Raw genomic sequence first — 24,623 nt, 5'->3', positions numbered from 1 at the left:
AACTGTTTTTCCAGGGGCCGATGCCACCTACTCCTAATAATACACAGTGCTTGTATAGCGCTATTCCAAAGAACATGATCATAGCGCTTTACAATGAACCATTACAAAATATATTATACACAAAAGCTGAGAAAAATATGTACAGCAGAACTATAATAATTTATTAGCAAAGCAACAAAGATTAACACAATTTATGAACAGGGCTGAAACAGGATTTAACCCTTAACAGTCATGAGATACAGATGTACATGTAGGCTTGGGTATCATCCATCAAAAGCCTGGCTGGTAGAGCAGAAAGAACTAGCTCCCCAACTTTATGAAGCAGTTATGGTTAAAGGAACACGTTGCCTTGGATCGGTCGAGTTGGTCTTTGAAAAGCCTTTGTAACCGTTTTTTATAAAATGCATATGGGTAGAAAAAGTAGAATACAATGATCCACACAAACATGCCTCAAAATTGCAGAGGTTTTCTTTTACTTCGTCGACGAACAGGGTCAGCCATTTATGGGATTCAAATTTTTGACTCCCATAAATGGCAGCCCGTGTTAGTTCGCAGAGTAAAAGGAAACCACGCAATTTAAAGGCAAATTTGTGTGGATCATTGTATGATCATCACAAGAATTAGAAGACAACATTATTAGCACTCTCAACATTTGCATTTTTATTTGTGTTGATATTTTTTAAGATAGAACAAAGAGTACTTTCAAAGACTGTTCTAACATTCCTCTAACTTCCAGCTACATGTATTTGACATTTTGTTGCTTGATATGTAGCGTGGTGTATCGCCTGTCGTCATGTATTAATTGTGTGTGTGTGTTTGTTTGTTTGAATGACCCATATAACAATGACCAAGGAGTACAGCCTGAGGCGGTGTCCTATTGGTGGCTACAGCTAGATTTCCGCGTCCTCATGCGTTGAGCCTGAATACATATGGACCGAAAGAGGGTAACCCTGTTTCAGCCCCAGGAGTAGGTGGCAATGCCCCCTGGAAAAAAACACTTGTAGACCACACCTTGAAGAAGCTTTCTGGTCTTGTGTGTCTGGAGACTTGCGTAACAAAATTAAACAAAATTAGGAACAGCTGTGTAGCTGTAGATGCCAATTCAGATATGGCCTTAGATCAAATTTTGTGTACTTTTCTGGAGGAGGTAAAAATTAAGAGGGCCTAGAGAAAAAACCTTGTGCCACGGGAGAGAACCAACACACAGCTGTACTTTCATGTGGCCCTTACTAGGAGTCCAAACAGGGCCACAGTGGTGAGAAGAGAGCACTTTAAACACAAGCCAACCATGCCACCCAATGTTAAACTTTTAACCTTTGCTCTTTGCCCTCTCAGGTCAAGCACATGGGCTGGATGGACGTTGGTACGTGGGTCAGTGAAGGGGGCTCATTACTGGGAACCAATAGGTAAGTGTCGAGTCAATAGCTCTTTGCTTGTCCTTGTATCTGTACACCCGTTTGGCATATCACTTTACATAGTCATGTTTAGATACAACACGAGTGGTGAATGCGTAGTCAATTGTGTGGTGTGTGATTGTCATCTACATGTAGGTTGGGGAGATCAAGAGGGAGGGGGGCTTGGGAGTTATGCCCATTTGCAGAATAAACCAAATCAGGAATCTTTGTCAATCAAGATGCAATGAATGTCTCGCAGCATTTCCTGAAGACATGAGGTTGAAACTTTTTTTTCTGTCTAACATGTCTAAAAGCAAAGGACAGGATCAACAAATGTTTGTTTCAATCTGAAAGTTTATTGAGTATATTAACCATACCAGTCATGCCAGTACGAATCCTCTAGAGAAAAACTCCCATCTGCAATACAGTTGATCAAATCAGTCCTTCAACTGTTCAAAGGAATAATTTCTGTCAGAAGCACATTTGGGTCCAATGGTTAGACTGCCGGACTTGTAATCATAAGGTTGTGGGTTCGAATCAAATTAAGCTACATGTATTGCTGATTTGACAATGACTTGAAAATGCAATTATACACTGACTAGAATAAGTATTGTCTTTAAGTTACTGAATCACGATGTCTTAATTTGCACCACTCATAATCATAGACAGTAAACCAATGTTTGTATGAGAGAGATTGGCTGTTGTCAGCTTTGCGTTTATATTCCCCTTGTTTGAGTTTGCCGAGTTTCCTTGATTGGAATATTATCGAAACAAAAAAACAAACAAACAAACACCCCAACACCCCAACACTCCAACAAACAAACAAGAAAATTGGTTGTAGAGACACACAGAATCACAGTTGCTTATTTTGAAATAAGCTTGACCTGACATCACACAGAACCACTCACAGAACACTAGGCCTGTACACTGATAGTGTTATTTTTACTAAAACGGGACCGAATTTCATAAAATTTTCACAATTTGGTGTGTTTATTGAAAACTTGTGGATGGATATGAGTTTTCTCTGATGTATTTTCCATTTAAGCCTGACTTTTCCTGATTTCATGATTAAAAAAAATAATCTCCACAAGCCTTTCAATTTTCTTTGAACAAGTAATTAAAAGCAGTCACCAAAGGGAGTTTTAAAGATTAAAGAAATGGTCCACAAAATGTCCGAACTTGAAGTTTTGGTTTTCTGGTGGTTCATGTACACAGCGTGTGCATTGTACGTCCTACTGAATTCTAACATACATACATGTAGGAGGTCATGGGTCTAGAATAAGGGGAGCACCAGGACCCAATTTCATGGCTCTGTCTACCCTAAGCAAATAATCAAATCTTAAAGACAGTGGACACTATTGGTAATAGACCGATCCATTACGCCCCGCCTCCTCACCAGTTGACCAATCACAGCTGCGAAACCCGATCACCATTAGTGCAAAGATCACCAAACAATTCAAATGGTGATCAGATTTCGCGGTTGTGATTGGTCAATGATAATTGGGCGTGGCTTAATGGATCGGTGTATTGTCAAAGACCAGTCATCTCACTTGCTGTATCTCAACATATGCATAAAATAACAAACCTGTGAAAATTTGAGCTCAATCGGTCATCGAAGTTGCGAGATAATAATGAAAGAAGAAAACACCCTTTTCACACGAAGTTGTTTGCTTTCTAATGCTTGATTTCGAGACCTCAAATTCTAAGGTTGAGGTCTCGAATCAAATTCGTGGAAAAGTACTTCATTCTCGAAAACTACTCCACTTCAGAGGGAGCCGCTTCTCATAGTGTTTTTTACTGTCAACCTCTCCCCATTACTTGTTATCAAGTAAGGTTTCATGCTAGTAATTATTTTGAGTAATTACCAATAGTGTCCACTGCCTTTAAAGGAAGCAGGAAATTCTGCACTTTTGTCCAGTGTAATTCAAAGGTTAGCAGGGAATTTTTAATGTATGTGTGCGTACTAATTCACATTACATGTACTAGGCATTCTTCGCTTATGGTTACAGCTAGCGCAGAAATATGGCGCTTGCATTGCACAGTTAGCGGAGAATGGTAAGTGCAGAATTCGGCAATAAGCAGAGCCTTGAAATTGGGCCCAGGCCAGCAAGCCATTCTCAGGAATGTTCACTCTCATCAACTCCCTCCCTGGGACCTCAACAATTCAAACATAACTGCAGAGATTATTTTGCCCCTAATTGGTGTTTATACTTTTTTTTAATTCGCACCTGTGTTTTCTTTGCCGTGGTTTTTGTTGTTGTTGTTGTCATCTTGTTTGTTTTACAGTGAGGTGTACCCATCGTCAGGAAGTGATAAACTTGATCGGTATTTTTGTAAAAATATAAAACAAGGGGGGAATGTGTGAGCTGCTTACTCAAAATGAAAGTGAAGTTTACTGTAAGTAAGCGATGTGCAGTATGTTTTTGAGGAAAACTTTCCCCTCAGTGTTTTGTTTTACGACAGCGGAGAGCGAATTCTTGAGACTGCGTACCTGGGCCCAATTTCACATAGCTGCAGGACATTTCTTTTCATCAGAACTAAATAGACTCCAGATTTCAAAATTTTACTCTGCGGCAGTGGAATACATGTAATACGTGAAGCAAGACAAGTTCTCAAGAACAACAGCAAAGTAGATACACAATCGTCACATCGTGTTACCACAAACTGAAATACAATAGTTAACACAAAAACGACTTGTCAATTTTTAATTTTTTTTTAACCCATATAATAATAAAAATAAAAATAATAGTAATTATGACTAGGTTTTATATGGCGCTTTAGACACCCAAATGGGCATCTCAAAGCGCGTCAAACATCTTGTACATGTAATTACCCCTGGTCACTGGGCCATTTAATTCATTCCTAAACCATCTCAGCTCCCTGGGGACTTGGGGAGTATACAGCCTGTGCAACAATATGTGCTACTAAGCTAAACGTAAAGTTGGTGTAACTGGCAAATAATATAGAAATACCTAATAAGTTTGCGGTAACATCATACAGTTCTTTTTGAATGGGAGACTTTCAGGACGCTTGGTGGCAGCAGACTTACCAGGTAAAATCCATTGTTCTCGGTAATGTGCGCAAGCTCAGAACTACGTAAACAATGGAAATTTACCCGGTAAGTCTGCTGCCACCTAGCGCCTCAAAGTCTCCCATTGTGTTGGTTCTGAAATGAACGGTTGGTTAACAACTCTGAGTCTCAGTCTGGTTTCAGAACCAACACTTAAAACATAAACAAAATCAATTGTTTTGTTGGTAAGGTACGGTTCATCTTATTTGCAACTACATGTATACGGTTGGATTCATTATAAAAAAATACTAAAACTTACAAAATACATTCACAAAAACTTTAAAATCATTAAACTATGTATTTACAAGATAAAGGTACAAACAAAGGTTATGCAAGTCGCCAGACATACAAGGCCTGAATGCCACTTCAAGGTGTGGGCTTCAATCAACTATTTTTCCAGAGGCCGTTGCCACCTACTTTTGGGGCTGAAACAGGGTTAATCCTTTACAGTCCATACGGATGTAGGCTTGGGTATCATCCATCAGAAGCCTGGCTGGTATTGAGCAACTATTCCAAAAGAGATATTCACAAGGTGTTACCGTAAACCTCTCTTAGTTATTCCTCCACCATGCAAGATTTAAAATCTTACTTAGTATAGAAATAGCAAGTTTTTATACGACATACAGACAAGGCAGTGTGGTACTCTCTCGCTCGTCTGAGTTTTGATAATCCATAACCTCAACTCTGAAAAAACTTATAACTTGACTGTTGTTTTGTTGAAGCAGCTCACATTATTTTTGCTTTCAGTTGTCTATTGTTCTGATTGTTGGCAAGGTTTAATTCTTACAGATGCACAGGATCTGAATGGGGTGTGTGTACAACAGTGGGTTTCTGTGAAGAGTACAAGCAATTCAACCCTTTTAGTTTCAAACTAGTTGAAAAAAAACAATAAAAAATGACCTGTGAAACGTTTATTGAAAAAGAGAGACTTCTGTCCTCCAGTCACTAGATGTTTAGGAATGGATTAATGCATTTTGTTTTTTATGTATGTGCTCCGCCGTCCAAACTATAGCATCATCCAAACTATATTTGGGACCAGTCTCAAGCGTCCAAACTATAGCATCATCCAAACTATATTTGGGACCAGTCTCAAGCGTCCAAACTATAGCATCATCCAAACTATATTTGGGACCAGTCTCAAGCGTCCAAACTATAGCATCATCCAAACTATATTTGGGACCAGTCTCAAAAATTGTCCCTTAGGATGGCACTTGATTACAGTTTTGCGGCCCAACTATAGCTGGGATCAAGTGATAGTGATAGTGATCAGTGGGCCACTAAAGTGTTTTTTGAACCACTAAACTTTCTATCGGATAACAACGGTGGCTCGTACATGATACACAATAGTTATCGCAACAACATTTTAGAAAAACCTTGAGAAGAATCAGTTACATGTAAGTACACCGGACACAAGCTCTTGTGCTTCTGATCAGCACACTGTGGGTTCGAGTCCTGGTCGTGGTAAATGTGTTCTTAAGCAAGATGCTTTAAACCATAATTGCATTGTCCACCGAATGGGACATTAATCCGTAGGTCCATCTGGATCCATGGTACGGGCCATCCTAACTTTAACATTCAAGTTGGCACCAGTCCAAACTATAGTTGGGAAGTTTCTAAAGTTTGGCTGGAACACATGCATACAAGATAGCATGGCAATGGATAGCACATTGAATGCAAACCACATGCTTCTTAAAGCTGTCACTTTCTTTTGTCGGATTTAGTTGGCTGGATTGGAATGATTGCATTCTTCGAGAAACCGGGCTGTTTGTGCCTCTCGTTTGTTAAATTTCAGTGCACATGTATGACGTTTTATTTGCCATCCATGCAATCATAAACCATTTGCTATTAACAACTCTACTTAATTTCATATCACATCAGGGGTCGATTTCACAAAGAGTTAGGACTAGTTCTAACTTAGGACTAGTCCTAAGAGACATCAAAAACCTACAGCTATATTTCCAAAGTTAGGACGAGTAACTCGTCCTAACTCGAGATAAGACTAGTCCTAACTCCTTGTGAAATCCACCCCAGGTCTCTCCCAGTTGGGCTTACCTTATTTTGGAAAAAATTGAAAAAACACAATGTTTTGATCAGTTATGAAATTAATAAATGAAGTTTCAATTTGAAAGTTCAATGATTATGAAGTGTACACTTGTTCAAATCTTCCAGAAAAACAGTTTCCTTTTAAAAAAAACTGTTAAAGACAAGGAAAATGGCATTTAGAAACCCACCAATTCACTGTTGCTTATTTCGGTCGCCACAATTGAAATAAGCCTGATATGAAAGTTAAATAAAAAAAAATCAGATATTTGTTTTATTATTTCCAATTGTTTTCTCTAAAACATGATCACCAAATTTGATCAAAATTTCACAGGTTCGTTAAAGTGTGTTTATTGAATTCCAACAGATTGGAATCAATTTACACTTTTAAAAACTACATGTAATGATTTAATTTCCTTAAAATACATGTACAACAAGCCAAAAGTGAGTTAGATTTCAATAATGTCTGGTAAAATTTCTTGCTTAGTCACACATGTCACAATTAAGTTACTGCTTTTAAGAATATTTAAAACTATGAATTCTGGGCGTGAAAACAAGTCAAATTGACTGAGCAGGATAAAGTTTTCCTATGTTTTACCAAGGGCCAAGTTTCATGCGGGATGACAAGTGTTTTTTCTTTTTTTCTTGTTTTCTTTTCTCCTGATTGGTTAAATGAGGAACTAATGCATTGTTTACCTGGACTACATGTAGCGCAAGTGTTTGTTGCATATAACTATTTGGCTGTAAAACACGCAGTGTTTAACTGATAGGTGCATACGCTATTTTCCCAACAGTGCAATTGCAATCTTATAAGGTCAAAGGTTAGAATGTGATGCTCTATAATGAATGTTCAGTGAAAGCGGAACATTGTATTTGTAGTACCTTTAAGTTTGTATACATGTACATGTAGTTCACTGACTGTCCATTATTAGTTTTTTGTTCATTTGTTTGTTTTTAGGAATGTAGAAAGATTGTTTACATGTGAAATATTATGAGAATGTCAACTTAGGACACAAATGAATTTTGTCCTAGATGCAAATTTTACATCTACTAAAATTGTTGTGACCCAGTGCAAAAATATAGGGTTTCGAACTGCCGCTACCTACCGGGGCAAGATCGGTGGTCTAATTGGTGAGACATCTGGGCCCAATTTTATGGCTCTGCTTACTGTGAAATTCTGCGCTTACAGCCAGCCCAAGAGTTATGTGCTTTACCAGGGGTCGTAAGCGCAGCCATACTGCGGTAAGCAAAACCACAACATTGGACACTGCTCTAGAATTGCAAAGGATGCTGGTTCAAATTTGTTTTTCCAGGACTTGAGAAAGTATTTAGTACAGTGCTTTCTATAAGTATACGGTGCATTATACACATCAGTCACATCAGTCACATCAGTCACATCAGTATATAGATGTACAACATTGCATTTATCAGTAAAGTCCCGGTCACACAGGCCCCGATAACGATAACGATAACGATAACGATAACGATAAAAATGCACGCCCTCGATTGGTTGAATGAGCGTGGGCGTATTCTGTGTGGAGCAATTCAACCAATCGCGAGCGTGCATTTTTTCATTTTCGTTTTCGTTCTCGTTATCGGAGCCTGTGTGACCGGGCCTTTAGTTTAATCTCAAAAGTACAGATTTCAAATTGGGTGGAGGTGGCGGTCATTAATGGGGAAGGGGCACAGACATAAAATTGTTATTTAGTTATTTATGGGTTTTTTTTTTTGGGGGGGAGGAGCCTCTGGCTTTTTTGCCCACCTTAATTTCGCCACTGCCTGCCACTCGTCTGCACGCTGTTGCATTTTAACAATCACATTAATATCTACATGTACGTTTGCTTCACCCTTTACTTGCCGTCATCATCATGCTGTCGCCATTCATATACAAGTTTCATTTAGAACTTTGTACACTGCATCATACATCTGTTCATGGTCATTTACATCTGTTCTTTTAAAGGCTTGTATCAAGACTAAGATTTCTTAAGCACAGTGTAGTCTGTTTTTAAGTCCGTTATATAACATAGTGTTAATCTTTTCTCAAGCTGTTCTTAAAAGGAACGTTACAGAATTGGTAAGAACAAAAAATCGTGAAGATCACAGATTTACACAAAACTTTCACGGTCTGATGATGATGAAAGTTGAAAACATCCCTTGAAATATTCCTGTCTGAAATGTCATATTTGATGAGAAATGTATAATCTAACTTCGCGTTTGGAATTTATCGCTCAGTGAGCATTTTATTCATTTTTATTTTGGCATCGTTGCAATGCAAAATTTGTAATCGGTTTTTCACTATTCTCTCGTGACACAGATGGCCAATCGATTTCAAACTTCTTGAGGTTTGTCAGTTCAAATGTATATATGGTGGAATACTTAAAAGTGCTTACATTGCCGGCAACCGTTTTGTTAGCAAAACCAGTTCTGTAAAGTTCCTTTAAGAAACCTTGGCAGAGGTTGAAACAACTGAATTTGGGAATTCAACACTTACGCCGTATCCGAACTGGCAGCTACAGCTATGACTACAGATAACTGCTATTACATGTAGCATGACTTTAAGGATGCACTATGCTTCAATGCATGATGATGTAAAAATCTAGCTGTAGCCTTAGCTTTGGCCGCCAATCCGGAAATGGTCTTGTACCCATAACCAGGGCCCAATTTCATGGCTCTGCTTACCACCGAATTAAATAACCGTTCTCCGCTTACTTGCATGTGGCAAATTGATACGCTACATGTACATGTAGCTGTATAAGTGAAGAATAATGGAATCAATGTGTGGTGAAGAGGTTTTCAACTAGTGGTTTAAACCCGCCGAGGCCTGGTTCTTGATAATTTTACCGAGACAAAGTCAAGGTAAATTATCAAGAACCAGGCCTCGGAGGTAAAATTATCAAGAACCAGGCCTCGGCGGGTTTAACCACTAGTTGGAAACCGATTCAACACACTTTGATTCCCATTCATAAATACCTTTTCGGTCAAAAAACATCAACACTTTTTGGTCAAAAGGTAAAATAAATGCAAAAGTTATTGTTCAATAATTTCTTTCAACAAAACACCCCTCCAGCTATGAAATGGTAAGGCCCTCGGGTAAACAACTCCTTATAAGGAGATGATGTGCGCGTCGTGATGATGTGCACAACTGCTTCAGCGGTTGCTCTCGACCAGTAGGAATGAAGAAAATGTCTTATAAGGAGAGGTGCAAGCACCCGTGTCATGCCCATGTTTCAACACTTTTTACTGGTGTTATATCATCCGTTCAAACAACCCCTTGTGATGCCCTCTAGACCAATCAGAATGGATAAACTGTCTTAGGTATTTATGAATGCCTAATACAGTGTGGAGTACGCAAGCACACAGGCACAAATTTCCTGCTAACCCGTGAAACTCGCTTGACCTACATGTGTAAGCGCAGAATTCCCTGCGCTCGCAACAGCGATTCTTTGCTTAAGGTAAGCAGAGCCATGAAATCGGGCCCTGTAAAGTGGATGTGTTACATGTGTTACATGTACATGTAAACCTGTACATGGAGGACCTGGAAGGTTGCACTGTATTTAATCTACCTTCCGATCTTTGTTACACATGCTTTAAGGAAGGCTAACTCTAGATATCCAGGGGACATTTTAACACTGAAATGGCTGTTATAAACTCATCTGGCTTGGTGTTGGGTTGGCGTTCAGCTAAAATGTTTTACTTGGAAACTGATATTTGAAGTGCAGGTTTAATGGCATTGACAAGAGATTTACGCTTGGGAGTTGTTTGTGTGTAGAGTTTGTTTTATACATAGGTAAAGTGTTTATATTACTGTTATTGTATTGTAGGGGTTTGCTACTTATTCCGGTGTGTGTGCCTCCTATAATTATGGTGATTTAACTGCCATAATTATTTTGATGCAAGCTGTGTGATTTAACCTATGACCTCTGCAGACATCCGCCATCTTGGCTAAAGGCTAAATTATACACAAAATTTGTTTCGTTGTTTCACAGTGACATAAACCAGTTTATTTATAATCAAAGACTGTTTGAATTTAACACAAGGTTTGCATTTGCTTCATTCAGGTGTACCCCAGGTAAATTTCTGGAAAAGGTGGCCGAGAAGTTAAAGCAATTTAAGATCCATGGTTTGCTGCTCATTGGAGGGTTTGAGGTAAGATGGTCATTTCCCAAGTCAAAATTCCAGTTGACCCCAGTTTTGACCCCAGTTAACTGGGGTCAACTGGTTCAACTGGATAGTGACCAAACTCGTCCATTTTCCATATTAACCAATTGGTTTGGACTATGTTTATCTGTGTTCAACTAATGTAGGTTTAAATTAAAAAAACAGTTGGTTTCTGTCCATTTTCCATATTAAACCAACTGGTTTTAACTGTGTTTAACTAGTTAATCAACTGGTTTTAAACTAGTTCTAGTTAAACACAGTTTAACTAGGTTCAACTAGAATTGTGACCTGGGTCAAGATTTAGCTTTTGATACCCAACAACCCTTTACATGTATATAATCCCTTACTCCCATCTAAAAAAAAAACAGTTTGTTGACCTACAGGCCTAGTCATCTTTGAGAGGGTGAGGCCGTTTTGAAATCGGCTTTTGCTTTGGAAAATGTTAAAGTCTATGGGAAAGTGTTTGAGAGGTAATCAAGGTCAAGAGGCACTTGCATTTGTAATCTTTTGTGCGCTTCTTGTACATGTAGAAGTTGTGTGCATTCATATGCTTGATTTCGTGACCTCAAATTCTAAACTTGAGGTCTCGACATCAAATTCGTGGAAAATTACTTCTTTCTCGAAAACTGCGTCTTTTCAGAGTGAGCCAATTCTCACACCATATTATACTATCAACCTCTCCCCATTACTCGTTACCAAGTAAGGTTTTATGCTAATAATTATTTTGACTAATAACCAATAGTGTCCACTGCCTTTAATAAAGGACCGCCAGACAAAATCAAACTTGCCCAGTTTGTCAAATTCTAGGGCCTGGTGCTTTCTGAGAGGGCAAGGCCATTTTCCATTTTGCAAAGTGCACTTTCATTGGTAAACCTTAAAAGTCTATGAGGAACTTTTGGAGGGTTAACCATGCAAGGCCAAGACCTGGGCAACAGAGACCATGGCCTCTCTGTGGTCTTTCCTAGCCTCTGTGTTCATGTAATTCTCACCCAGTTTGTTGACCTACAATGTACGTGCATGACATGTACAAGCCTGTTCTTTTTAACGGGCAAGGCAATTTTTCTGTTTTGCAAAGTGCACTTTCATTGGTAAACCTCAAAGTCAAAGTAAACAACGCAAAGCCCTGGGAACAGTCCTCTTTAGCCTCTTTGTACATGTAATTCTATGCTTAGACCTTGTAAATGAAGGACCCCCATCCAAAAAGAGAACTTGCCCCGTTTGTTGACCTACATGCATGACATGTAGATGTACAAGCCTGTTCTTTTGAGAGAGCAAAGCAATTTTTTCGTTTTGCAAAGTGCACTTTTATAGGAAAATCTTAAAGTCTATGGGAAACTTTTGAAGAGGTAAACCAGTGAAAACAAATGAAGATTTCCCGAGATTGATATTTTGTCTTCTAATTCTTGCGATTTCCAGAGCTTTAAGAGCGTATTGGAGATGTCAGAAGCTCGCAGTAAGTTCCCAGAGTTCTGCATTCCCATGGTGGTCATACCAGCGACAGTCAGTAACAACGTACCGGGAGCCGATTTCAGTCTAGGATGTGATACTGCCCTCAACGCCATCACTCAGGTGAGTCCATAACGTGCCTCAACATCTGACGACACACTTCCAGGCTCGTGAATTATGCTGGAGATCTTGCCATTGAGCCCACGTACATTATCACCTTTGACCTTGCATCATTTCACATGGCTTTCAGCATGGTTCTTGAGATCTGCAGTTAAATCTGACGTACATGTGTATACATAAGCCAGTACCTGTCCTTCCTTGCGGAGAGGGCAGGGGCCCAGTCTAGTAAGTTGATAGCTGTACATGTACATATACATGTAGTGTAGACTGGTCCCCAACATGTATCTTTATCCTCAAGGATAAATACAGGCCCTGGTTGTACAGACCCAGTGATTTCATTTGATACAATGATTTTATTGGATGGACGGGTCAGTGAGGTCAGCTTTCCATATCTGTGTTATGATTGGTCCCGGTCCGCTGCTTGTAAAGTTGGAATGGTTTTAATCCAACTTCAGTACGCTGTCTGAACATGGGCACTGTCAAAATGGAGTCTGCTTTTAATGGGTGACTCGTGTAAGGAGTTGATCATTCCTGTTAGAACGATCAAAGTTATCAACTTGAGGTTTAAACATGTACATTAGGGTGTCATGCCTGAGTGGTTAAAGGAACACGTTGCCTTGGATCGGTCGAGTTGGTCTTTGAAAAGCGTTCAATAACCGTTTGTTGTAAAATGTATATGGTTAGAAAGATATTGTAAAAGTAGAATACAGTGATCTACACAAATATGCCTCGAAATTGCGTGGTTTTCTTTTTACCCTGTCGACTAACACGGTCGGCCAATTATGGGAGTCAAAATTTTGACTCCCATAAATGACCGACCGTGATAGTTCGCGATGAAAAGGAAAACCGTGCAATTTCGAGTGATACTTGTGTGGATCATTATATTCTACTTTTAACACATCTTTCTAACCATATGCATTTCATAAAAAAACGGTTTCAAACGCTTTTAATAGACCAACTCGTCCGATCCAAGGCAACGTGTTCCTTTAAGAGCATCAAATCCTGGTCATGACACTTGTATTCTGGAGCAAGATACTTTACTATAGTGAACTTCTCTCCACCCAGGGGTATACATGGGTACCTGCAAGGGTAGAGGTTGATATTGTGTTGATGTAAAAGCCTTCAGAGTGCTAGTGACCACGGGTTGTATACTCCTCATGAAGCTGAGAAAGAAAAATCTTATTGGCGCAATTAACAGGGTACTAGCATAAACTGCATTGATATGGTTATTGTATTGTTAATGTGATTATTATTACTCATCAAATTCTTTTCTCATTGTCTCTGTTTCTGCAGGCATGCGACAAGATCAAACAGTCGGCCAGCGGCACGCGCCGTCGCGTCTTCATCGTGGAGACAATGGGCGGGTACTGCGGTTACCTGGCCACCATGAGCGCCCTCGCTGGTGGCGCGGATGCAGCGTATATCTTTGAGGAGCACTTTGGAATTGCTGACCTGCAGGCCGACGTCGAGCATCTTAAGGTCAAGATAACGGATGCTGTCCAGCGTGGCTTGATTCTCAGGTATGTACGTGTACAAAATGTAATTGATGACTACTGTATTAAGTTTTTTGACCTTTAGACCATTGAAAATATCATTAATTATTCCTTAAATCAATTCAATTTAATTTAATAATTTTTTCAGTCATGTGAATAAGTGCATGAAATTTCTTTTCCTGGTATGAAAATTATGAATAAAAACGTTTAAAACCACACTGACACACTACTCCACTCCGGGCTTTTACAATGAAAACATATTCATAAATACCCCAGACAGTTTCTCTACTCCGATTGGCCTCGTGCCTCGAACAGATTCTTCACAAAGTTTTAGAGAAAAAAAAATTCAATGACCATACATGTACCTTTAAGATGAACCTAACATGGACTTTTTCCTCATCTCCTCTTCAAGGAATGAGAAAGCCAATCCTAATTTCTCGACTGAGTTCATCCAGCGTCTGTATGCGGAGGAAGGCAAGAAGATCTTTACCACTCGCACCAACGTACTTGGACACATTCAGCAGGTAGGTAAACTGATTCAGGCCTGTACATGTACATGTATGATTAGATTTTTACATGTAGCTGTAACTAGAATTTGCAGAATCACTGCGTGATAAGTCTCTTTCTTAGAAGAGCCAATTTTAACTCGCTGTTTTTACCAGAATGCTCCAGACCTGTATGCTTTGTTTTTAAAAGGGCAAGTTCATTATGAAGGTACCCTATAAAGAAATTTTATATTTCTACTGGAGTATTTCAAGGGCACCAAGGCAATGGCCAGGGGGCAATGACCTTTGTTGCCTCTGTGAAGTATTAGGCCTGCCACAAAATTGTATGCCTACAGATGCCTAATAAAAGACTTCTAGCTAGAAATCTTTTCTTATTTTAGTGACAAATAGCCTCTTTCTCAAAAACTTTAGTGTACTTCAGAGGGAGCTGTTTCTCACAATGTTTCATACTATCAACAGCTCTCCATTGCTCGTTACCAAGTTACATGTAGCTTTTATGCTAACAATTATTCTTAAGTAATTAACAGTAGTTTCCAGTGTCTTAAAGACACTGTACACTTTTGGTAATTGTCAAACACCAGTGTTCCCATTTGGTGTATCTCATCATAACCATAAAATAACAAGCCTGTGAAAATTTGGGCTCAATTGGTCATCGAATTTGCGAGAAAATGATGAAAGAAAAAACACCCTTGTTGGACGAATTTTGTGTGCTTTCAGATAGGAATAAGAGACTTCTAGCTAGAAGTCTTTTAATATTTTAGTGAGAAATTACCTCTTTTTCAAAAACTATGTTACTTCAGAGGAAGCCGTTTCTCACAATGTGTTATACTATCAACAGCTCTCCAATGCTCGTTACCAAGTCAGTTTTTAAGTTAAAATTTGTTTTAAGTAATTACCAAACGTATACCTTCCCTTTAAAAGATATATTGTTCGTGTTCTATCAGGGAGGAGCCCCCTCTGTGTTTGATCGTAACATGGGTACCAAGCTCGCCGTCAGGGCGTCTGAATTCCTGCGTGATGTCATTGAGAAGAACTCCAAAGATGGTAAGTATATCAGTGACAAACAAATTGACTGCCTTGTGGTTTATATCCTTAAGCAAGACACCCATAATTGCTTCATCTTTCAGAAGGGATAATAATAATAATATCGAAGTCTTATATAGTGCACGTATCTACCAAACAAGGTACTCAAGGCGCTGAGTATATACAAACTTTCAGAAAGATAGGTAATTGCAGTGATGAATTTTGAGACCCAATTATTTAGCACCTTATAAGGGTTTACAAGGTGCTTCGGCGCATACAGCAGCCACAGCCAGGAACACCGGGGCAAACCCCTTCTCTTTTCGAAAAGTGCACTGGGTTCTTTTACATGCGTTACACAACACATGGGACCCACGGCTTTACGTCCCATCCAAAGGACGAAGCAATGGTTAAGTGTCTTGCTTAAGGACACAAGTGTCACGGCTTGGGATTCGAACCCTCACTCTGCTGATCAGAAACACCAGAGTTTAAATTCGGTGCTCTTAACCGCTCGGTCACGACACTTCCAAAAAAAAAAGGGGGTTGTTCCGGTGTGTCTGACTGTGCCTGCTGAATGCACCCCAGTACCTTGGGAAACCTTAACATCTCATTGTGCGTCACATTAGTGCTCTGGTCATTTGGCCATAACAATTCTGAATACACCCCAGTGTCTTGGCTCAAACCTTGGCTTCTAAATAGGCCCTTCTTGGCCCTTGTGTACACCACACTCTTATCCTTTTTCCACAAAAGAACTGAGTTCATTTACTTTTATTGTATTCTTGGAAAGTGGGACTAAATGTTTTTTGGGATGTTTCTATTATAGGTGTAGTCAGCACCACAGACCCAAACACAGCTTGCCTCGTGGGTATCCAGAAGAGACATCTTGCCTTCAGATCCGTAGAGAGTCTAAAGAAAGGAACAGATTTTGAGTAAGTATCCCAGGAAGCACTGATATCAACTCCAGGCCTTGCACTAACTTTTTTCCTTAACTAGCCCGTCGGGCTAGTAGTCAGCTGTACTTTTGACTAGCCCGCACAAATATTCACTACCCCAATAAAGTATTCAACTTGTGTGTGCTATTTTTGTGTGATAAATTATGCCAGCCGGAATATTATATTGTTTGTTGAATGCATACACAATAAACCCTCCAACTGTCTGACCAATCAATATCATCCACTGTGGTTTTGGTTGATAAATAAGTTATGTCAGCCCGCAATATTATCGTAGGTAGTGACTGCAGAGAACAAAGTCAACCCTCCTACTATCTGACCAATCAATATCAGCCACTATGGTTTTGATAATAGATGCATGTACATGTACATGTAATTGGTGTAAGCAGTGGGTACATGTATGGTGAGTTCATCAGCAGAACATAGCCGATCTTCTTAATGTCTGAGCAATCAATATCTATGCATTCAAACTTGCATATTGTATTATTAGTATTGCTTGGTCCATTTCAGAAATAAAAGCTACATGTACATGTTCACAGCCTTTAATTATAGGCCAGAATTTTTTTTAAATTAAGTTTTCTTTCTCACCAGGCACCGCATCCCGACCCAGCAGTGGTGGGTCAAGCTACGCCCACTGCTACGCATCCTTGCTAAGCATGCCAGTACTTACATAGTTGAAGCAGAGGTTGTACCGCACATAGTGGATTAGGGATCGACAGGGCCTGCCACCACCCCTCCCAGTTCACCAAAGGAACACAATCTCCAGGGTCAAGTCTTAAGATGAGTCTATTCCAAATGTTGTTTCTTTCCAAGTCTTTCCTTGTAAAAGCAATTGTTTCTGCCCAAACACTAGGGCCCATTTTCATAGAGCTGCTTTAAGCAGTAAATATATCGATGAACGAGTTACTGCTGAGCAAACATGAGCAGGGTACCAGTTATAGACTGTGACATGGTAGTTTGGTTAGTAACCTTATTGTGGTAAGCATAATTTTGTTGTGCTTAGCTACTAATGATATTGGGCCCTACGTACTATGTAGCAATATGCTTGTACTCTTAATATTTATCTGCTTTTATGTAGTTGTACATGTATAAAGTAGAATTTGCAGAATGACTGTGAAAAATTTCTTTCCTAAAACAGCTGTTTTGTACTAGCCATTTTCAAAACGGCAAGGGCAACAAGGCATTTTCTCCTTGGTAAAAGGCACCCTACGAGGAAATTGCAATTTTCTCCTAGGGTATTTTAAGGGCACCAAGGCAATGAACAGGGGGCATTGAGGCAGTCGCCTTCTTTGCCTCCGTTGGAGTATCAAGCCTGATGCTCTGGTGATCTTCTGAATAGTGCTGTACTTTGTGTGTGTAATTGGCTTTAGTAGCATTTGATGGGATCCTGGAATGTATGGGTGAACTGGGCGTGAAGTGTGGCCCATGTTTCGATTGGTGTGACTGCAGTGCTTGCCAGACATTGTCATTTAGTCTTACTGCATGTACTGTGTTGAGACTCGGGATCTCTCTAGCATCTTAGATGCCTCAAACTAGCCAGAGTCTAAGGGTTGTCGTTTTCTCTTTGCTGTGCTTCTGAAAACTGTCCAAGGCTACACTTGGGTGTCTGTGTGTAGTGTGGTCTTATCTGAAGGAGTATTCACAGAGTTTTCAAAGTGTTCTTGGTATGAACACAGCTTGCTAGATTACTGTCTCTTATTGCTGTGCTGCTGAAAACTGTCCAAGGCTACACTTGGGTGTCTGTGTGTAGTGTGGTCTTATCTGAAGGAGTATTCACAGAGTTTTCAAAGTGTTCTTGGTATGAACACAGCTTGCTAGATTACTGTCTCTTATTGCTGTGCTGCTGAAAACTGTCCAAGGCTACACTTGGGTGTCTGTGTGTAGTGTGGTCTTATCTGAAGGAGTATTCACAGAGTTTTCAAAGTGTTCTTGGTATGAACACAGCTTGCTAGATTACTGTTTCCTTTCTACCTCATCTTCATGTGTGATTTAGTCGTGAGCTTTAGTGTTGGGGATTGTAGCTGGACAAAGCAACGGTTAAGGGCAGGAGGGAGTTTGCATTGTTTTGTCATTTATTTTCATACAGTAAGCATCGGAAGGTTAGCATACCTTTTCGTGTGCTAACGGTTAGCAGCGCTATGAAATGGAAACTCGGACAGTGAGAACAAAATCAACCAATTAGCATCTCTATGAATTTTGGCCTTGCCTTGTAAATTTGAAATGTATACCAAAGAATTATACATCAGGCCTTTTGTAGATTGCTACTAGCTATACATTATGTGGTGCTGGTGTTATAATTGTGGCGGTTGAAACAAAAAACTATGACACATATTAATAATAATAATAATGTATATTAAAACCATATTTATGCCAGGTTGTTTGTATAGAAAGATTTAGTATATAGTGAGGTAGGAAGGGAATGTTATTGAAGAATGTTATGACTGGGTTCAGTTTAGCGCTGCCCACATTTGTATTTATTGCTTGCTTTTTACCATGGGCTGTAAGCGTTGGAAAATCACTGATAGCTGAGCCTATATTTTGCTCAGTTCAGAGCAGCAAACACACAGACTTGATATAGTATGAATTCTGTACAACTATGTTCTGGAGGCAAAAAACCTTCTTAGTATAGTGCAGATTCTATGCAAACCAGAAGAAGTAAAAAGGTATGTGTAACGACTGCAGTGCTTGAAGTTGACAAAGTTTGCTTTCAGTCAAACCTAGAGAGTGTAAACTTAAAAGGATGACATTTTGCAGAATAGTATGTACTTGCTGTGCTTTTATTATATTGCACAGACTCTTCAAGTGTGTTTAGCATGGATATTTTTCCAATGTCTGATTTAACAAAACTTATATTATGCATTTTCAACAAGATTGTCGATGTTTACATGCGCTGTGCCAAATTGTTTGTCATCGTGAATCTTTAGTACATGTATCATGCAGTGATTATCTACATGTAATTAATTGTAATTTGAGTCTATTTATGGAGCAATATTGTTAATCTATTTTTTTTGTATAGACTCAACCCTCCTACTATTGGTGCCATGTTTCCAGTGAGTTTACTGACTATTTGAAGTTGTTGAACTACACATGGGTTTAATCTGGTGGTTCAAGTGCATACATGTTGAGCTAATGAACATGTATGTGCACATGATATTGATAGGTTAAACAGTAGGAGGGTTAGGTGCAGTACATATCTCTAACGCTAAGTCACATTCGATGGTAAGACAGTAGGAGGGTTGACTGTGTATCTACACAGTGTCTACACAGTATACAGTCAACCCTCCCACTGTATGACCCACCTGCTGTGATTTTGCATTTGTAATATCGTTTACAATACATACATGTATCATTTAACGGTCGGACAGAATTGGATGGTAAGAACAATTGTTGAGCAATTGAATTGACTAATTGATATTGCGAAAGCCTAAGGTGTTCAGAGACATTTATTTGTACATGTAGGTGCTGGCATTTCAAGAAATGACAAAATAGTTCAAGCAAATATAATTTGTGTGTTGTTTTCTTACGATGATGGGTATGTATTTGCAAAGTTTAAACAGTGTAACTTAAATGATGTTTGAAAATGCCTTGTGGTTGAGTTTGTCAGTAGATGCTGTGATATGTAGTAATTTTTTAAATGCAACAAATTTACTCTAAAATCAGCACAAGGCTATAGTCTTGTGAACTTATCAAATTCTGCTCTAAAATGCAACAAATTTACTCTAAAATAAGCACAAGGCTATAGTCTTGTGAACTTATCAAATGTTGCCCTAAAATGCAACAAATTTACTCTAAAATAAGCACAAGGCTATAGTCTTGTGAACTTATCACATTTTGATCTAAAATGCAACAAATTTGCTCTAAAATAAGCACAAGGCTATAGTCTTGTGAACTTATTAATTTTTGCTTTTAAATGCAACAAATTTGCTCTAAAATAAGCACAAGGCTATAGTCTTGCGAACTTATCAATTTTTGCTCTAAAATGCAACAAATTTGCTTCAAAATTAGCACAAGGCTATAAACCTTGTGAAACTATCAAATTCGCTATAGTCTTGTGAACTTATTAATTTTTGCTCTAAAATGCAACAAATTTACTCTAAAATAAGCACAAGGCTATAGTCTTGTGAACTTATCACATTTTGATCTAAAATGCAACAAATTTGCTCTAAAATAAGCACAAATTTGCTCTAAAATAAGCACAAGTCTTGTGAACTTATTAATTTTTGCTCTAAAATGCAACAAATTTACTCTAAAATCAGCACAAGGCTATAGTCTTGTGAACTTATCAATTGTTTGCTCTAAAATGCAACAAATTTGCTCTAAAATAAGCACAAGGCTATAACCTTGTGAACTTATCAAATTCGCTATAGTCTTGTGAACTTATCAATTGTTTGCTCTAAAATGCAACAAATTTACTCTAAAATCAGCACAAGGCTATAGTCTTGTGAACTTATCAATTGTTTGCTCTAAAATGCAACAAATTTGCTCTAAAATAAGCACAAGGCTATAATCTTGTGAACTTATCAAATTCGCTATAGTCTTGTGAACTTATCAAATTTTGCTCTAAAATGCAACAAATTTACTCTAAAATCAGCACAAGGCTATAGTCTTGTGAACTTATCAAATGTTGCCCTAAAATGCAACAAATTTACTCTAAAATAAGCACAAGGCTATAGTCTTGTGAACTTATCAAATGTTGCCCTAAAATGCAACAAATTTACTCTAAAATCAGCACAAGGCTATATAGTCTTGTGAACTTATTAATTTTTGCTCTAAAATGCAACAAATTTACTCTAAAATAAGCACAAGGCTATAGTCTTGTGAACTTATCACATTTTGATCTAAAATGCAACAAATTTGCTCTAAAATAAGCACAAATTTGCTCTAAAATAAGCACAAGGCTATAGTCTTGTGAACTTATTAATTTTTGCTCTAAAATGCAACAAATTTACTCTAAAATCAGCACAAGGCTATAGTCTTGTGAACTTATCAATTGTTTGCTCTAAAATGCAACAAATTTGCTCTAAAATAAGCACAAGGCTATAACCTTGTGAACTTATCAAATTCGCTATAGTCTTGTGAACTTATCAATTGTTTGCTCTAAAATGCAACAAATTTACTCTAAAATCAGCACAAGGCTATAGTCTTGTGAACTTATCAATTGTTTGCTCTAAAATGCAACAAATTTGCTCTAAAATAAGCACAAGGCTATAATCTTGTGAACTTATCAAATTCGCTATAGTCTTGTGAACTTATCAAATTTTGCTCTAAAATGCAACAAATTTACTCTAAAATCAGCACAAGGCTATAGTCTTGTGAACTTATCAAATGTTGCCCTAAAATGCAACAAATTTACTCTAAAATAAGCACAAGGCTATAGTCTTGTGAACTTATCACATTTTGATCTAAAATGCAACAAATTTGCTCTAAAATAAGCACAAATTTGCTCTAAAATAAGCACAAGGCTATAGTCTTGTGAACTTATTAATTTTTGCTCTAAAATGCAACAAATTTACTCTAAAATCAGCACAAGGCTATATAGTCTTGTGAACTTATCAATTGTTTGCTCTAAAATGCAACAAATTTGCTCTAAAATAAGCACAAGGCTATAACCTTGTGAACTTATCAAACTCGCTATAGTCTTGTGAACTTATCAAATTTTGCTCTAAAATGCAACAAATTTACTCTAAAATAAGCACAAGGCTATAATCTTGTAAACTTATTAATTTTTGCTCTAAAACGCAACAAATTTACTCTAAAATCAGCACAAGGCTTGTGAACTTATCAAATTCTGCTCTAAAATGCAACAAATTTACTCTAAAATCAGCACAAGGCTATAGTCTTGTGAACCTATCAATTTTTGCTCTAAAATGCAACAAATTTGCTTCAAATCAGCACAAGGCTATAAACCTTGTGAAACTATCAAATTCGCTATAGTCTTGTGAACTTATCAAATGTTGCTCTAAAATGCAACAACTTCACTCTAAAAAAACACTTATCAGATTTTGCCCTAAAATGCTACAAATTTACTCTAAAATAAGCACAAGGCTTATAGTCTTGTGAACTTATCACATTTTGATCTAACATGCAACAAATTTGCTCTAAAATAAGCACAAGGCTATAGTCTTGTGACTTGTGAACTTATTAATTTTTGCTCTAAAATGCAACAAATTTACTCTAAAATAAGCACAAGGCTATAGTCTTGTGAACTTATTAATTTTTGCTCTAAAATGCAACAAATTTACTCTAAAATCAGCACAAGGCTATAGTCTTGTGAACTTATCAATTGTTTGCTCTAAAATGCAACAAATTTGCTCTAAAATAAGCACAAGGCTATAACCTTGTGAACTTATCAAATTCGCTATAGTCTTGTGAACTTATCAAATTTTGCCCTAAAATGCAACAAATTTACTCTAAAATAAGCACACAAAATTGTGAACTCAAGGGTTGGGTTTCCCGTTGTTTTCTCTTGACTCCGATGACCGATTGAGCCTAAATTTTCACAGGTTTGTTACTTTATATATAAGTTGTGATACACGAAGTGTGGGCCTTTTGGACAATACTGTTTACCGAGTGTATAATGGCTTTCAATGCAACATGTTTGCTCTTAAATACATGTACATGTAAGCACAAGGCTATATATAGCCTTGTGAACTTATCAAATTTTGCTGCCAAATGCAACAATTTTGCTCTAATATAAGCACAACCTTGTGTACTTTTTCCCTAAAATGTAATAAATTTGTTCTTAAATGTATATAAGGCTATAGGCTTGCTTACTGTACTTATCAAATTTGCCTGCAAATGCAACAAAAATGCTCTAAAATAAGCACAAGGCTTTAATAGCCTTGTGTACATATGTCAAATTTGGCCCTAAAAAGTGCTAAATTTGCTCTGAATTGCAACAAGGCTATACACAGTGCACATGGCAAATTTTGCCCTAAAATGCAACAAGCAATGGTGAGCTAGTGTAAAACATTGTGAGAAACTGCTTCCTGTGAAGTAATGTAGTTTTTGCTAAAGAGATAACTTCTCACTCAAATTATTTCAGGCCAGAAGCATTTTATTAGCCATCTGAAAACACACAAATTGTGGCAACAGAGGTCTCTTTGTTTGCTTTTGTTATTCTCTTGCAACTGCAATGACAAGTTGAGTCAAAGATTTTCAAAGATTTGTAGTTTATGCATATCTTGGGATAAACCAAGTGGGATTACTGTTCACATTGACCAATATTTAGACATCCGCTGCACTATGAAAGAAAAACAAATCCAATTCTAGCTACCGGGCAACCTCGGTAGTCTAGTTGGTAAGACACTGCTCTATAATTGCAAGGGTCGTGGGTTCGAATCCCACCCGAGTAACATGCCTGTGATGTTTTTTCACAGGACTCGGGGAAAGTACTGAGTATACAGTGCTAACACACATCTGTCTATGGGTAAACATGGAGGTAAACAACCAAAATTAATAAAATCCAATTTTGTTGTGTAACTTGTGTACTTTTTTTATTATTTAATATCTAAAAGAATATCATTTTTATCAAAGTCGAGATAACAATGCATCTGCATTACCAATTGATAGCCAACAAAACTACACACACTATGTGTAAAGGTAGATTTAAATATTGCTTTTACAAAATTAATTAGCTTTGGTTAAAACATAAATGATCGATACTGCTGGTGACTCACAAGTTTTTACATTGACAAAAAAAAAACCCACATTAAATAGAATCCATATGAAAATAGGGAGAAAATCATAAAATCCCCAACTTCTTGTTTGAATGGTACCAAAATAGGTTTACTGAATTGTATACCTTTTCAAAGCAAAAGAGGGGTCTTCAAGTTTGATTTTGGTTCTATTATGGAGTACATGTAATTTTCCAATAGAATAGAGACATTGTAAATAGGGGAAAATTACAAGTCTCAAACCGCACATTGAAATGTTGAAAATGTCAATGGATTTTAGAACCTTCCAGTGTAAACTTGTTAAACATCCAAAAACATTCAGTGAAATTCCAAAAAAACGATTTGCACATTTTTCACCATGAGCTCTCATAGCTCCAACTACCTCATCAGATGCAAGTACATGTAATTGTTTCTACGAAAGCTCATGCGGATATTTATTTGATTCAAGTTAGTCATTAAAGTGCTACAAATTATTTCCCGCTTTGCAATTACCTGACTAACACACTTCCCACCACTTGTTTTCATGTGAAAAATGGGCCTCATGTGAAAAATGCATAGAAGTTTAAAGAAGAAAAACAAAATCCACACATTAACATTTAATGAAAAAAAGGAACATGTTTCTGTTTGCCAAACAATTACTTTGATACATTCCTTCCATTAACCAGGAGCTCCAAATTATGCAAAAGCAATTTTATGAAATCCATACAATGTACTGACTTTCTACTTCTGAGCTGATGAATTCATAAATAC

The 24,623-nt window shown here is 37.9% G+C and overlaps 1 protein-coding gene across 2 annotated transcripts in view; it reads left to right on the top strand.

Moving 5' to 3' along the window:
- LOC139950192 (ATP-dependent 6-phosphofructokinase, platelet type-like) overlaps positions 1 to 19,175 on the top strand; it is a 36,856-nt gene extending 17,681 nt beyond the window's left edge. Inside the window, exons 14-22 of one of the 2 annotated variants that reach the window (XM_071948835.1) lie at positions 1,336 to 1,406; positions 3,681 to 3,719; positions 10,563 to 10,650; positions 12,079 to 12,231; positions 13,522 to 13,748; positions 14,134 to 14,245; positions 15,172 to 15,271; positions 16,071 to 16,176; positions 16,789 to 19,175. In XM_071948835.1, coding sequence (XP_071804936.1) covers positions 1,336 to 1,406; positions 3,681 to 3,719; positions 10,563 to 10,650; positions 12,079 to 12,231; positions 13,522 to 13,748; positions 14,134 to 14,245; positions 15,172 to 15,271; positions 16,071 to 16,176; positions 16,789 to 16,906 — 1,014 coding nt within the window. In that variant the 3' untranslated portion in view covers positions 16,907 to 19,175. The remainder of the gene's footprint in view (positions 1 to 1,335; positions 1,407 to 3,680; positions 3,720 to 10,562; positions 10,651 to 12,078; positions 12,232 to 13,521; positions 13,749 to 14,133; positions 14,246 to 15,171; positions 15,272 to 16,070; positions 16,177 to 16,788) is intronic. The other variant, XM_071948836.1, reaches the window with a different exon arrangement.
- Positions 19,176 to 24,623: the final 5,448 nt, after the last annotated feature.

This window comes from Asterias amurensis, chromosome 17 (genome assembly GCF_032118995.1).
Source record: "Asterias amurensis chromosome 17, ASM3211899v1".
Taxonomy (NCBI): domain Eukaryota; kingdom Metazoa; phylum Echinodermata; class Asteroidea; order Forcipulatida; family Asteriidae; genus Asterias; species Asterias amurensis.
Note: the sequence above shows the minus strand (reverse complement) of the source record. Positions and strands in the feature narration are given on the sequence as shown.